The sequence below is a fragment of the Octopus bimaculoides genome, chromosome 15, assembly GCF_046866305.1.
Source record: "Octopus bimaculoides isolate indiv1 chromosome 15, ASM4686630v1, whole genome shotgun sequence".
NCBI lineage: Eukaryota > Metazoa > Mollusca > Cephalopoda > Octopoda > Octopodidae > Octopus > Octopus bimaculoides.
The window spans coordinates 17,807,039-17,824,071 of record NC_142942.1 but is presented as its reverse complement, the minus strand read 5'-3'; the positions used below and the strand labels follow the sequence as shown (position 1 = coordinate 17,824,071).

At 39.9% G+C, this 17,033-nt stretch overlaps 1 protein-coding gene across 3 annotated transcripts in view; it reads left to right on the top strand.

Annotated features, from left to right (window-relative positions):
* LOC106875058 (serine/threonine-protein kinase tricornered) overlaps positions 1-17,033 on the top strand; it is a 147,011-nt gene that overhangs the window by 92,067 nt on the left and 37,911 nt on the right. For all 3 annotated transcript variants that reach the window (XM_089363490.1, XM_089363489.1, XM_089363491.1), the window contains exons 2-3: positions 7,661-7,800; positions 11,796-11,847. In XM_089363490.1, coding sequence (XP_089219616.1) covers positions 7,676-7,800; positions 11,796-11,847 — 177 coding nt within the window. In that variant the 5' untranslated portion in view covers positions 7,661-7,675. The remainder of the gene's footprint in view (positions 1-7,660; positions 7,801-11,795; positions 11,848-17,033) is intronic.

Genomic DNA, 17,033 nt, shown 5'->3' with positions numbered 1-17,033 from the left:
TCTGCAACTTTATGCTTAACAAACTGCACGGATGATTTGTTTATAGTGACCAAATGTTTGTACTGCGCATAATCTCACACGACATTGCTATAGGTTACCATAGGTGAATAGAGTGCTGCACATTAGATATCAAAGTGATTTTAAAGCAATGTGAGATGAATTGTCTTGCTCAAGAACATAGTTCACCACCTGTTCCAGGAATCGAAACCACAATCATGTGATTGTCAGTGCAACCCTCTAACAGTTAGACCACGTGTCCAGATTACAATAGAAGGAATACAATGTGTAATGTAGTCCTAGATACACATTACTTGAAAATGAAACAAAATGGTCATAATTGACAAACTTTTGTTCAGGTTTGTTTGATGAGGTTTGAACTGGAGCCAAACAGCATTTTATAAGGAAATGATTATTGTCAACTGCATTGACCTCCAGTCAGTAACTGGTACTGCCTTACATCACAATAATAACAAGAGCACTCAGAGAGTGCTAAACCTCCGCCAAGGCAACACCAATGTCCTTTCAATGATTAGCCAGAGAGGATTTTTACAATGAGAATATCTGAATGCTCTCACAAACAAGAATACTAAAAATGAACCCGACCACTCTCAAAAATTTAAGTAAAAAAAAAAACCGGGAAAATAATCCAGAATCTTTGTCCGGTCCCAAAATCTAATCAGTTTGTGCCAGCCATGAGGCCAAACATCCCTGAAAGTTTCATCCAAATCCATCCAGCGGTCCTTGAGATATCTTGTCCATGGACAAACAAACAGGACTGAAAAGAATACTTCTGCTTTCGCTAAGGCAGAGGTAATAAGGACTTATGGACATTGCATGAGCAAGTTACATGTAGGCTCCTGTCTCCGTTGATGCAAATTCACTTTCTTAATGTAAATTATACCCTTAGGAAAGGCATGAACTTCACAATTCCATGAAATAGAAGAATTTGGTTTTATCAGAATTAAAAAAAAAAAAGAAAATAATAAAAGCAATTATTTACTAACACGTAAGAAGCATTCTTGCATGAGATGCATCTTTTATTTTACAAGTATATTTTGTGGAAAACGAAAAATAAATTTGTTTTGTTACATACCTTTTGAAAGATATTTTAAAGTGGTTTTGCTGGGTGAAGTTCATAATTTGTGCATGTAGATACTACAATGCTTTGACAATAAGCTAGAATAAACTATGAAACTATAAATTTATCATACGTAGACTATGTTAAACGAGTATTGTGTTTCGACTTTATCTTTTTCCAGATCAACCCTATTGTTTGTATTTTAGTCAGGAGAATTGCAATACAGGATGTAAAACTTGTATTTTTGGCTGTGATGTTTTGTGTTACCATGGCTGGCCACCAAAGTGGTGCATCACTCATATGATTTTGTTGTCATCCATTCATTGCAAACATCTGACAGACGGATGAAAGTTGAACAGTCCATTCATCTTTCTAGGAGAATTTTCATTTTGATAATTAAAAAAAAAAATGTTTCTCAAAGGTAGCACAGCCATTAGGTAATATAAGACACTTATCAGGTGTATGTTTTGCTGGGTAAGGCGGTATAACGAGGTGATTTGATCTCTATGCATAACTGCTGACTCACTATAAGCAATTTTTCTTAAGTTTGAGGTGACAGACTGAGATAAAGGGACAGGTGTGTATGTAGTCCATTGAATGTCCCGATATATTACTGGTACTTATATGAACTCAGAAATGTCAAGAGTTGACCTTAAAACATTGCTCTGTGTTTTTTGCTTGCCAACTCACTTCCTGCCCCTTAGAAACAGGGTCAGTATAGAACAGGCATGGGCAACCTTATTTGAGAAGTGAGCACATAAGACATCATCATCAAGCAGGCTGCTCTACTAAAAAAATTCCAGGTAATTTTTTTGTTGGCATGCCATTCAGAAAGTGCTGTGGGCCCTGCGTCTTGTGGGCCGTAGTTTACCCTTGACCGGTATAGAATAACTGAAGAAATGAAATCCATTTATTGTTACAGAAATACTTTTACCTGCCCCTGCCAGCCGCCTCCCCACTATTAGTAAAAATGGGCTGTAGCTAACGATTGGTTGTGAATCATTGATTTGATTTCTTCAATATTGTTTATGATTAATTTAGTCTTCTTGTTGGCAAGTGAATATTGGTAGTTGGCCAGTGAAGTCATTATCAACTAGGACAAAAAAAGAAAAAAGAAGAAAAAAAACAACCACCACTGCCAAAAGCATGGACTCTAAAACTTCTATTATTGAACTGCTGCTATCTTGTGGTCAGACAGATAGATGCTTGCCTCAGCAACCGAACGTTTAGTTAACGTTCTGTTTGTAAAGAAAGCTTGCTTGCTGTCATTTTTTTTTCTCCCTTTTAATGCATTTGTGAGTGTATGTGTGCATGTGTGGTCTAGCGGTCAGCATGTGGCACATTGTGTTCTTAAGAAAATCACTTCATTTCAAGAGGGTGACACTGTAACCCTGTTGCTTTTCAGTTAACCCTGCAGATACACCAGGCTTACCAACATGGTTCCATCAGAAATGTGTTCTTTGAGACGACATACAACTACCCCAGCTGGCCCCTTTTTTTCAGTCTTATCGTTTACCTTTTACTTGATTCAGTCATTGGGTTTACGGCCAAGTTGGGGTACTGTTTTGAAGGTTTCAGTCAAAGAAATCGGCCCCAGTACTTACTTTTAGATCTGGTGCTTACTCAGTCAAACTTTTGGTCAACCACTAAGTTACTGGGATGTAAACAAACCAACATTGGTTCTCAAGCAGTGGCAGAGGACAAAGACACACACACACACACACACACACACACACACACACACACACATGCATTTATGTATATAAACATGACATGATAGGCTTCCACACAGTTTCTGTCTACCAGATTCGCTCACAACGTATTAAACAGCCTGGGGCCATAGGAGGAATTTGCCGAAGGTGCTGCGCAGTGGGACTGAACCCAAACCCATGTGATTGCGTAGCAAGCTTCTTAAGCACACAGACATGCTTATATACTAGTCTTTTGAAAACACACACACACAAAATTAATTGTAGCTGTAAGCCTGTTGTCAGTGAGTTTAATCTTTTTCCAGTCACTGTGAACTGGTTTGTACTCTATATTTGTACTCTGTATACAACTTTACCATTGCAGCTACTACTATTGATAGAACCACCGCTACCACCACCTGCACTACATCACTACTGCCATCACCACAACCACCAAACTACTGCCATCACCACAACCACCAAACTACTGCCATCACCACAACCACCAAACTACTGCCATCACCACAACCACCAAACTACTGCCATCACCACAACCTCCACTACCACTGACATCACCACAACCTTTGCTACCACTGACATCACCACAACCTCCACTACCACTGACATCACAACACTATCAGCACTACCACTACCATCTACACCACTACACTGACCACCACTACTACCATAACCATCACTGTTACCATGACAATATGTCACTATTTTAATTGCAATTTTTATTTATAATAACCTGCAACATTGTCAATTCTGCTGTCACTAGCAGCACTTTTAGTAAGTTACCACACACACACACACACACACACACACACACACACACACACACACACATGTACACACAAGCATGTACACACACACACACACACAAGCGCATACATACATACATGGACATACACGCAGAGGCATAAAACCAGTGTTAACGATAAACCTGTTGTTAGTGACTTGAAGTGAAGAAAGATTCTGTGAAGGGGTGTGTGTGTGTGTGTGTGTGTGTGTGTGTATGCAGGTGTTGCTGTGTAGTAGGAAGTTTGCTTCCCAACCACATGATCCTGGGTTCAGTCCCATTGCATAGCACCTTGGACAGATGTCTTCTTTTATAGCCTTGGGCCCCATTAAATCCTTATGAGTGGATTTGGTAGACAAACTAAAAGAAGTTTGTCGTATACACACACACACACACACACACACACACACACACACACACACACACACACACACACACACACACACACACACACACACACACACACACACACACACACACACACACACACACACACACACACACACACACACACACACACACACACACACACACACACACACACACACACACACACACACACACACACACACACACACACACACACACACACACACACACACACACACACACACACACACACACTGAAAGAAGCCATTGTATGTGTGTGTCTGTATATATATATATATATATATATTAGTTAAAATTTATAAGAAACAAAAGACGAAGACAGGTGTATGAACAATGAGCAAGTGTAATTAGTTTGACGCTCGGGAAAAACGAAACAGTCTTTAACGTTTTGAGCCTATGCTCTTCAGCAGAAAGAAATGAGAGAAAATAAACAGAGAGAGAATGAAAAAAAAACTTGTAGATTTCAGTGGTCCATTACGACACTCTGTATATACAAACCAGTCTGCAGAAGTTTGTTGGCCTTACTAAGGGCATCCTGCTGTAGAAACCGTGCCACAACTGAGACGTTGCTACACAACGTGTTAGATTCTGTTGAACCTTCCAGCCCATGCCAGCATGGAACGGGGATGTAAAATGATGATAATGATGTGTGTGTGTGTGTGTGTGTGTATTGGTCTCTTCTTTAGCTTGTATTGCTTGTTAGCGGTACTGGTAGTGGTGGTCTTAGCACTGCTGCTGTTGTTGTTTGCCTTCTTCCTGCTGTTGTTACTGTTGCTGCTGGTGTTCCTATTTCTTTTCGTTATTGCTGCCGTTGTAGGTATTGTTTGTTTATTACGATTGTTGTTGTTGTTGCTGCTGCTGCCTGACTCTTGTTACACATGATGTCCCACAGAAATTAGTTTCCAGACTAATTATATTCTTTCTCACTTAGAAAATGTAGTTAATTACAGAGGCTCATTTACGAGAAGGAAAATCTAGTAGTTTATCGGAGTGGCACTTTGTTTCTATTCAGTACACATACACACGACTGTATATACATACTTGTGTACACACACAAGCACATACACATGCACACACACACACACACGTGTGTGTGTGTGTAGTATGGTCCATCTGTTGTCTGTGAACCTTGTGACATGTTTGGTCCATTGGAACTTGTGCTTTTGGTATTCTGTGACAACGACATTCACTCTACACTGTTCTTGAATTACTCCATTTGGGATATGCTTTCGCAATGATATTCCTAAATGTGGGTCTTTCCATGACCCTTTGAGTCATAGCCAATCGGTGTTCTTCCCTCGTTGTAGCAGTCCATGTCTCTCACTTGCATTTAAGAGAACTGATAGGCTGATGCTATTGAAGAGACTGGCATGTAGGGTCAAGTCCAAGCTTTGTGTTGAGCACATTTTCTATTGCTGAGTGGTATCCAAGAGACCGAGAAAGGCCATTCAGAAGGTCTCCATGTCAACAGTACTTTATAGTAAAGATTGGAGTGGTTGGCATTAGGAAGGGCATCCAGCTGTAGAAACACTGTCAGATCAGATTGGAGTCTGGTGCAGCCTCCTGGCTTCCCAGACCCCAGCTCTCCAGCTGGCCAACCCCATGTCAAACCGTCCAACCCATGCCAGCATGGAAAACAGACATTAAACGATGATGATGATGATGATGTATGTATTTTTTTGCTTTCATTTGTTTCAGTCCTTTGACTGCGGCCATGCTGGAGCACCGCCTTTAGTCAAACAAATCAACCCTTTGACTTATTCTTTGTAAGCCCAGTACTTATCTTATTGACCTCTTTTGCCGAACTGCTAAGTTACCGGGACATAAACATGCCATCCTCGGTTGTCAAGCGATGGTGGCGGGACAAACACACACAAGTGTGTGTGTATATATATATATATATATATAGTTTCCCATCTACCAAATCCACTCACATGGCTTTGGTCGGCCTGAGGCTATTGTAGAAGACACTTACCCAAGGTGCCACACAGTGGAACTGAACCCTGACCATGTGGTTTGTAAGCAAGCTACTTACCACACAGCCACTCCTGTGCCTATATATATGTATATATATATACATGCACACACACTGTATATATATATATATATATATATATATATATATATATGTAGTAAGACAGGTGGCTGAATATATTGGTAGGTTGGTCGTGTGTGTGTATGTACAGTGTGGTATATGTATATTAATGTGTAACATAAATAGGAGATTGCTAATTGAAATTAACAGAAATTAACTGTGTCGGTCAATTGACGACCTTGGGCTGACTTGAAAGAGGAATTGAATGAAAGCATAATTCAGAAATGTTTATTCTGGTTTGGATTAACCATACATATAAACAAACACTCCCACTTATTCATCTATCTGTTTATCTGTATATCTATATATCTAGTCAATTATATGTCTAATTATCTGTCTGTCTGCCTGCCTGTCTGGCTGTCTGACTACCTATCTGTCTCTCTACATATCTGTCTCTCTATCTATCTTCCTGTCTACCTGTCTACTTTTCTGCTGGCCTGTCTATCTGTCTGTCTCTCTATATCTGTCTGTCTGTCTATATCTGTCTGTTTATCTCTATCTATCTATCTATATCTATCTCTATATCTATGTCTATATGTCTGTATATATATATATATATCTGTCTATATATATATATCTGTCTATATATATATATCTGTCTATATATATATATCTATATATCTATCTCTATCTATATCTATCCGTCTATCTATATCTATCTGTCTGTCTATATCTGTCTATCTTTCTATCTATATATGTCTACCTGTGTGTCTGTCTGTCTATCTGTCTATCCATTTAATGCACACACGCACATACATACATACATACACACACACACACACACACACACACATTTGTGTGTGTGTGTGTGTGTAAATGTAGTGTTGTGTTTATCCAGGAGTATCTTATAATTTTGTATTTGCTGCGATTTACTTATTCATCTTTTAGATTTCATTTCCATTTATGTTCCAAGACAGTCTTAGCTCATTATCGTCATTGTCTAATTACTTGATCAATGTTTACTTTAGCAATATTTAAATTACTCGTTTACATCCTTTTGTGAACCCAGATTTTAACAAATATTTCTTTTTAATTTGTATGTTTTCTACAGAATTTAAAGCTTTTTGTGAGGAACTTTTTGGTATCCCAAACTCTCTTCAGTTTTCATCCCAGGGACGGACTGAGCTGTCGGTCAATCGGGTACTGCCCGAGGGCCCTGAGTTCTGAGGGGCCCCCACTCTACATGTTAACTCTTTTTGATATCAATGCTAAGGGGCCTGGACCTCTGAGGGGCTTGCACTCTACATGTTGACTCCCTTTGATGTCAATGCTAAAAGGCCCAGTGAACAGTTATGCCCAAGGGCCCTTAATATTCTCAGTCTGCCCCTGTTTCATCCCCTGTCAACAATGACATTAAAAGCGCTGATGATGGGGCCACGTAAAAAGTATTTAGTACTCTCTGTAAAGTGGTTGGCACTAGGAAGGGTATCCAACCAAGACAGTAGAACATGGTGTTGCCACTGGCCTTGCCAGTTCTTGTCAAGCCGTCCAACCCATGCCAGCATGGAAAATGGATGTTAAATGTTGGTGATGATGATGATGATATCCTAATCTATCTTGATTTTTATTATTATTATTTATTTTTCTTATTTTGTTTGTGTTTCTAGAGTCATCCCTCCAAAATGGCCACAGTGGGAGAACAAATTCAGATTAGCAGTCACACAGTGGACAAGGTCACCAAGGCCAAAGTGACCTTGGAAAATTACTATACCAACCTGCTTATGCAACATGAAGAGCGGGAAATACGGTAAGCCATAGTTTTAATGCAAATGTCAGTTTTTTTGTTGTTTTTTTTTTGTTTTTTTATTTCCTTACAATTTTCCTCTTTTAAAAACAGAACACATAAATAACCAGAACATAGAATTAGACAGCAAAGAAACTTATTCTGTTTGATAACTACAAGTGATAAGGAAATAACACACACACACACACACACACACACACACACACACACACACACACACACACACACACACACATGCATACACGCACACATACACATTATTTTGAAATATGGCTGTGAGTTTAATTTTTGAATAGTTTTTCCTGTTTTTGGTTTTGTTTTGTGTTAAGTTTAGAACAGAAAAACTTTCAAAACTCCTCATTATTGTAAAAATGTTTTCAGTCCCGTCTTCAGAATGCGGTAGATGTTAGCGGAGGTTTTCATTGTAGGCGGTGAGGATGATGAGCTTGTGGTTGTGATTGATGGTGTTTGTCATTGCCTACATATACCCTTAAGTCTTTGATGTCAAAAAGTTTGGCTTTTTTTTTTGTATCTTGGGAGGGTCATTATGCCAATAATAAACACAAGCACTGGTTCAATTTCACTTCTTTATCACTCTTCACTTAGTTAGCTATTTGACCAATTAACTAATTAGTTGTTTGATTAATCATTCAGTTAATCAATCAATCAGTTTGTTGCGTTTGCCAAAACCCTTTCATCCTGTAGTAGACACAATATATCATTGAACTCATGAATGGGGGAGGGGGAACTCTATATGGTTGCTTAACTGCTAGACATAGCAGGTGGATCTCCCTCAGATGACATCTGCCACTAATGTAGTCCCAGATACACCTCCGAAAAGACAGAGTGGTTATGGACTGGAATGTTTTTGATCTCAACAGTCTGTTTGGTCAGAGCTGACTTGGAGACAAAACAACAACAACAACGAGAGGTCATCTTCAGTCTGTAGTTCTTCTGAGCTGCCTTGCTTCATAGAAACTGTAATGATAAAGGGGGCGAGCTGGCAGAAACGTTAGCACGCCGGGCGAAATACTTAGTGGTATTTCGTCTGCCGTGACGTTCTGAGTTCAAATTCTGCCGAGGTCCACTTTGCCTTTCATCCTTTTGGGGTTGATAAAATAAGTACCAGTTACGCACTGGGGTCGATGTAGTCGACTTAATTCCTTTGTCTGTCTTTGTTTGTCCCCTCTATGTTTAGCCCCTTGTGGGCAATAAAGAAATAAGAAACTGTAATGATGTTGAAATCTTCAGTGTTGTCTCTACACTCTGATGACGATTAGGTCAAGTGTTGAATCCCTGACCACACGCAGAAGAGGGATTGGGTCATTCCTTTAGTCCTAGTACTACTTCAGATGGTCTCCCTAGTGCTGATGGTGTTAAAATTACCAAACCTTGTGGTAGAGCTGTTTGTGTTAGGAAGAGCATCCATCTGTGGAAACTCTGACCTACACTATAAAAAAAAATTAGTAGTTTTTCTCTGTCGTCTTGTGTAACGATGGACTGAAAAAAAAGAAAGTGGGTGGTCACTGTATGGCTATGGATCTGTCCAAGCCATGCCAGCATAAAAAAAGTGGCTTTAAAACCATGATGATGGCAGTTAGAGTGGTTGCTGTGGTGACAGTGGTCGTGGTTACGACAGTAACGCTGTTACATGTTTACACTGGACTAAAAGAATGGGAAACTTTGAAACTTTGTTTTAATTTGCCTTGGTGTGTGTGTGTGTGTTTTCTATATTTTTACTTTGGTGTGACTAACAGTGTGTAGGTATGTGGGTGTGCAGGGGTGGTGGTAGGGTTGGTGGTGGTGGGTGTGTGTGTGATAAGGTAGAAGCGCAAGAATGTAAGCTGGCAGAATCGGTCATCTATTGTTGTTGAAGGTCCATTTCCATATGAGTAGGACACGGCAAACAGTGATAAAGTGAAGTTACACTTATGTGTGTTTTGGGGTGAGCTTCAAACACAACCTCAACAGAGGGAAAAAAACACAAAAAAACCCCCCAAAAATTATATAAGACATTATACAAGAGCTTTTAACATTGCGATATATATACACACACACACACACATATATTTTATGTATATACTCATACATACACACGTGTGTGTTTGTGTGTCTGTTTGCATAATCTAGACATATATGCATAAATACACAGTGATCCACAAGTCAACATTTGAACACGCTTTACAGGCACACATACATCTATACATCGAGTTATTTTTTCCCCTTTCTTTGGTTTTCTCTCCTCTCGTCCCCCTGTCTTCCACCACCACCCGCACTGCAATCCTTTCCACCACCACCCATACCCTACCAACCGTTCCATCACTATCACTCCTCCACCACCACCACCACCACCACCACCACCATTTCCACAATCGTAATATATTCTCATCACCGTTTATTGTTATTGTGAATCTTTATAGTAACTGACATCGACTGTAGTTCTTCATATGACTCATCTCTTTTCTTCCTCATGAGTCATCTTTGAAACAACCAATGAGCTTTAAGAATGTTACTGGTTCCTCTTTGGAATTGGTTAGTTCTCCATAGTGGTTCTCTTTATATTCATTCCATTATTCGTCTGCACTGCAATAGCAGTTGATTAGTTCCACGTCTTAATAAGTATTTCATATCTTATGCTACTGGTGGTACACTGGTGGGTTGTGACATTAGTGTGACATGCTGGCATGTCGTAACACACTGGTGTGTCATAGCATGCTGGTGTGTTGTGACATGTTAGTGTGTCATGGCACATTATTATGGTACATTGGTGTGCTGTGACACGCTGGTGAGTCGTGACACGCTGGTAGGTTGTGGCACACTCATGTTATAGAACACTGGTGCTTCGGAACGCGCTGGTGTGTCATGGCATGTTGGTGCATGCGTAGTGGCACATTTGTGCATTGTGAAAGACTGGTGTGCTGCAAGATCCAACTCGACCCACGACCCACTGTTAGAAAAAATAGAATTCCTAATTTAGGCTCACAATTATTAATTTGAGTTGTGGAGAGGCTTGGTTAATTAAATCGACCCTGGTACTTGAATGGTACTTTATATTGGCCTTGAAGAGCTGAAAGACCAAAGTCACCCTTGGTGAGATTCAATTAAGAGCCATCATAAATATCACAAGGTATTTCATATGGCATGCTAACAATTCTGCTAATCCCCCACCCTCCCATTTGTTCTTGCACCACGGAAATAATAAAATTCTATTTTAAAAGAAAACTGCAAAATATAGAGACTGAAATTTGAAATATGACATCTTCATAATAATTAAACTTCTTTTATTCAATAAAAAAGCAATTAATTTTCTGTAATTTAAATTATATTTATAGTTTCATTGTACCTAAACTCAAAAGAACATTAAGAAATGTATTTATATGTTCTAAATTTCTGTGGCTGTGTGGTTAAGAAGCTTGTTTTGCGACCGTGTTGTTTCAGGTTCAGTCCTACTGTGTGGCACTGAGGGCAAGTGTTTTCTATTATAGCCCTGGGCTAACCAATACCTTGTGAATGAATTTGGAAGATGGAAACTGTGTGGAAAACTGTTATGTATATATAAAGAACGTTCCATATTTGTATTGAGTCCTATAATTTATAGCTTTGGGTGAATCAACAGATATATATGATAAATGATAGAGACAGGCAAATACCGGTATGTCAAATACCATACAGCAAAAATTCATAATTTATTAAAACTATCTCTCCTTCTAGAAGATGTACCAAAATTCCCAAATATCAACTAGGGTCAGCTCCACTTTTGAAGGGGACATAATCTGAAGTTGGACAATTGTTGTGCTGATGAAGAGAGAGAGAACAAGACAGAAAAAGCGGGAATGTTAAAATGGATGTCATATAGTAAAAACTAGGTGTACAAAAAAATGAAAAATATAAGAATCTGCATTTCTGTATTTTCTCTGTTTGTTAAATTTTCTTGTGCATGCAAATAGTGATTGTGGGTTATTTCCATATATTTTTCAATGTTTCTTTGTATTCTTCAGGTATCGTATGCTCGAGCAGTCAATGGAAGAAGAAGGACTTTCTGAAGAGCAGGTAAATAATAATAATAATAATAATAATAATGATGATAATGATGATAATAATTTTACTTCTTCCTTTTTTTTTTTGTAAGGCCCATGTTGTTATTTACTTTGGGAAATTCTCTGTTTGAGTCCTCTTCGCCAGGTGTAGAAAATCTGCCTGAGTAAACTCCATCTAATTCATGCAAGCATAGAAAAATGGATATTAGAAATGATGACACTTTCTCTCTCCCGTCACACACATACAGATCATCAAAAGTATTCAATATTTAAAAAAAAATTATTTTTATAATTCTTTCCTTTAATCCATTTCATTCTGACCACTCTGCCTTCTGCCCTTGCTTCTGTGTTAGAAATATTGTTTTAGAATGTTTATATTTAAATATAAACCTTTTCTGCCAGAGCATTTCATTAAGTTATCAACTCCGAACTAAATACTATGTTTTCTGGCAGACACGTCGAATTGTTCAGACCAAGACAGAGAGCCAAAAGCCAAAAGAAAAGCAGGTTAGCTTTACACGGAGACAATTTTGGAGGACCAAAAATTTCATCCGAACGGCAACAAGATTTGGAAAGATAGCGACGTTGTTTGAATGTTAACACAATATGTTGTGTGCTAGATAATATAGTAATGAAGAATTTATCTTCTACTAAATTCCTTCCAATTCTTGATTATTTTCAAATATTAATTGAAACCCATGGACAACCTTACTGCGTTAGTTAAATGATCACAAAAGAGTTAATCTAGCTGTTGCATCAAATTACATCTCCTCCTCCTCCTCCTCCCATACACACCTTCCCACTTTATCTCAACCTAAAGATAAAACTTAATTAGTTTTAGTGTTGTTATTTCAAAGAAAGTTGTTAGTGGTGTTGCAGTCGTGGTGGTAGTGGTAGTGATAGTGGTGGTTTCCTCGGTGTTGGCGATGGCGGTCGGTCGTTATATGACTATATGATTGTGGCCTTACTGGTTGCTGGTGTTGTTTAACCCCAGGTCAATCCTTTTTTGAGTAAACCTGCGATCAAAGACACTGCAGCCTTAATCAAGCGGTCACTTTGTTCAAACATAAGCATACCTTGGACCACATTATCCAATGTATCAATTTCATTTTAAAGACAAAAATGTAATTTGGTTGCTATTTCTAGGTGGTGCATCACCATGTAGAGCAGGGATGGGCAACTTGCCCTCAACTGGGGGCCGCAGGGCCACATAATAGAACACATACGCATGAAATATTACTTGCCCACTTTACACTGAATTTTTTGCAGTTCTTCTTAATTTTATCTGTCTTAGTATGAAATTAGTAACTTAGAATCTCGTTGAGGGCCGCGCAGCAACATATCGAGGGCCGCAGGTTGCTCAAACATGATTTAGAGGTTCCTTCATTAGATGTGGTGGAGATGCTGGTAGTGTAAGTGAGAGTTGGTAGGTGTGATAGTTTAATGTTTTTTAGTTTAAAACCAGAGAATGGCTGAAGCCAGCTCCGAGCTAAAATCTTTGTTTCTCCTTCCTAGTGAATGTATCGCATTTCACAGTAACATGATAGAGAGATAGATAGTGTGTATGGCAAACAGGGAGAAAAAAGTGAGGAGGAAAGATAAAATTACTTTCTTTACATAGTCCAGCTGTGATGAGTGAATTATTTGAAAACTACATCTAGTAGAGTGCTAAAGGTGGTGGTGGTGGTGGCGGTGGTTGCTGTTGCTGTAGCTTGCATTTCCCATAGTTCCTCATCCAAGCTGTTGTCTTCCTGAATTTCTCGATGAAAGGAAATGTGGTGAGGGGTCCAGAGTTAATCCTTGTCGCCGGAATTTTAACACAAAAAAAATCCAAGGTGATTTCATCATCATCATCATCATCATCATCGTCGTTTAACGTCCGCTTTCCATGCTAGCATGGGTTGGATGATTTGACTGAGGACTGGTGAAACCAGATGGCTACACCAGGCTCCAATCTGATTTGGCAGAGTTTCTACAGCTGGATGCCCTTCCTAACGCCAACCACTCCGAGAGTATAGTGGGTGCTTTTACGTGCCACCAGCACGAAGGCCAGTCAGGCGGTACTGGCAACGGCCATGCTCAAAATGGTGTATTTTATGTGCCACCCACACAAGAGCCAGTCCAGGGGCACTGGCAATGATCTCGCTCGAAAGTCCTTGCACATGCCGTGAGCACAAGTGCCAGAAAGGCGTCGCTGGGCACAGATGCCATCACAATTTCACTTTCGCTTGCCCCAATAAGTCTTCGCAAGCTGAGTTTCGTGTCTAATGAGGGAGACGACGTTGGCAGAGGTGCCAGTCATCGGATTTAGTTCGGTTTCAATTTCACTTGCCTCAACAGGTCTTCACAAGTGGAAGTTTAGTTTATTAATACAAAACTCAATATCCACTAAATAAATAATCATACTTTTTCACATTTTCTTCGTTAAAAGCCTTCTTGATTACCTCCTTTGTAACCCCGAAAAGCATTGTGACCATTGGTTCAGCCGTTTGACCGTGGAAAGGGAAAAGATGGACAGACGGACATAATGCCTATTATAGTAAGATTATTATTATCATTGTCATTATGGCAACAAGCTGGCAAAATCGTATGCTGGGGTTGATGTAATTAACTAGTCCCCACCCCTAAAATTTCAGGCCTTGTGCCTTTAGTAGAAGGGATTATTATTATTATTGGTGAGCTGGTAGAATTGTTAGGACGCTGGACAAAATGCTTAGCAATACTTTACCCGTTGTTACATTCTGAGTTCAAATTCCGCCGAGGTCAACTTTCCTTTTCATCCTTTCGGGGGTTGATGAAATAAGTACCATTTGAGTACTGGGTAGGGGTCGGGGTCGATGTAATCAACTAGTCCCCTCCCTTAAAATCTCAGACCTTGTATCTATAGTAGAGAGGAGGGTGTGAAGCTGGCAAAATTATTGGCACACCTGGCGAAATGCCGCCAAGGTTGACTTTGCCTTTCATCCTTTCGGGGTCGATTTAATAAGTACCAGTTACGGACTGGGTTGACGTAATTGCCTTAAATCCTCTCTCTGTCCTTGTTTGTCCCCTCTATATTTAGCCCCCTGGGGGCAATAAAGAAATAAATTATTATTATTATGAATGTGGGGAAAAATTAATGTTGTGCCGTCGGAGAAGGGACTAAAGTTGTGATGTAACTTTGGAAGAAGTTAGTGTGTCATTCTGTGTGACCTTGGGCAAAGTACACATCATTTCTGGGCATCTTTGGAACATCTGTCTCTGTTAAATCTGGCTGAATGTCAGCCAGGCTCTCTAAAGTGAAGGCGTGGGGTGGGGTGCAGTGTTGCTATGATAGTGGTGGTGGTGGCTTGTTGGCTGGTTGGGGTGTTGCTGTGGTTCTGTAGTTTGATAACTGTAGTGCCAAAAATGTGACTGAACAGGCATTGATGAGTTTTAGTTTGCTAATTAGGATCGTTAAACCGTTTTTCTAGAGGATGGTGATAGTGGTGGTGGTGGTGGTGGTGGTGGTGATTGTGGGGGTGGGTGGCAGTGGAATACAGATGGCTGAGTGAGAAGTGAGATGGAATCCTTGAAAGTGCTAGAATGAGAGTGTGTGTGTGTGTGTGTGTGTGTGTGTATGGAGAAGAAAAAGAGAGAGAGAGATTGTAAGTATATTGAGGGAAGGAGAAAGATTAAGTGTTTATGGGAGAGGAGAGAGAAGAGGAAAGACAGATGATGATGAGGGAGAGAAAGAGAGAGAGAGCTTGAGTTCCATGAGGTTGTTCAGTTATCTCCATTGCCATATGGCCTCCTTCTCTCCTGTCTTCCATGCACCCCCACCACCACCATCATACACCTATCTCCTCTCCCTCCCACTTGACTGCTTTCTAACAACTTCCCCCCCTCTCTTTCTTTCACTCCTCTGCCACCTCCACCTGTTCCTTCCCTCCTCCTCCTCTCACTGACATAATTAGAAACCAGTCTTGCTTCACTGAAATTTTGCTGTTTACATATTTAGATGTGGACATCTCCCTCCTCAACCCACCACATTCATCATATCTATATATATATATGTACACACACACACACATGCACATTTACATGTACACTCACTCACACACATTTATACATACACACACACACACGCACACACACACACACGCACATTTACGTGTACACTCACTCACACACATTTATACACACACATGCATGCACTGACACATGCTGCACACACACATACACACACACACTGACACACGCACACACTGACACACACACACAACTAACATTCACACACAGTGACAAACATGCACACACACATATGGGCTTACTGACACACACATACAGACACACACACTAACACACTCACACAGTCGTTGTCTCATATACACACACATACACTCTTTCTCACACATTGACACACTCATTCATGCACTTTTTTCACCACAAACACATACACACACTGACACACACACACACAACTAACATTCACACACAGTGACACACACACACACACACACACAGTCGTTGTCTCATACACACACACACACTCTTTCGCACACATTGACACACACTCATTTATGCACTTTTTCACCACACACACACACACACACACACACACATTTACACCCCTCTCTCTCACACACACACATGCATGTACTTTCAAACTTACACTCACAGATACACAGTGACTGCTGATCAAGCTTATTTATAACATGCAAGAATTAAAAATACAACATGAAGCAGTGTATGGCAGAGAAATCAGGTGGTTAATCTCCCTCCCACACTATCTTTCTATTCAATGTCGTTATTGGCAATGTGAGGGTTGGTGGCAGTGAGGTGATGAAGTATCTTATATTTACTCTATGTATATGCATGCGGCCCAAACAGGCCGAATTGCTTCTGGTGGTGCTCTTGCTGGCTGCTGTTGGGATGAATTTTCATCTATTTCTGATAAGTTATTGTGGTTTTAATACAGCAAGTCCATAAAGAGATGCTGCCTCAGGATAAATACTATGGTAACTGGCATATCGGCATTGTGTATATACATTGTGTATGAGACACGGATGGCTATTTATGTGTGAAATATATATGGAGTGGCCGTGTGGTAAGAAGATTAACTTCCAAACCACATGGTTCTGGGTTCAGTCCCACTGCATGACACCTTGGGCAAGTGTCTTCTACTATAGCTCTGGGTCAACCAATGCCTTGTAACTGGATTTGGTAGACGGAGTGAGA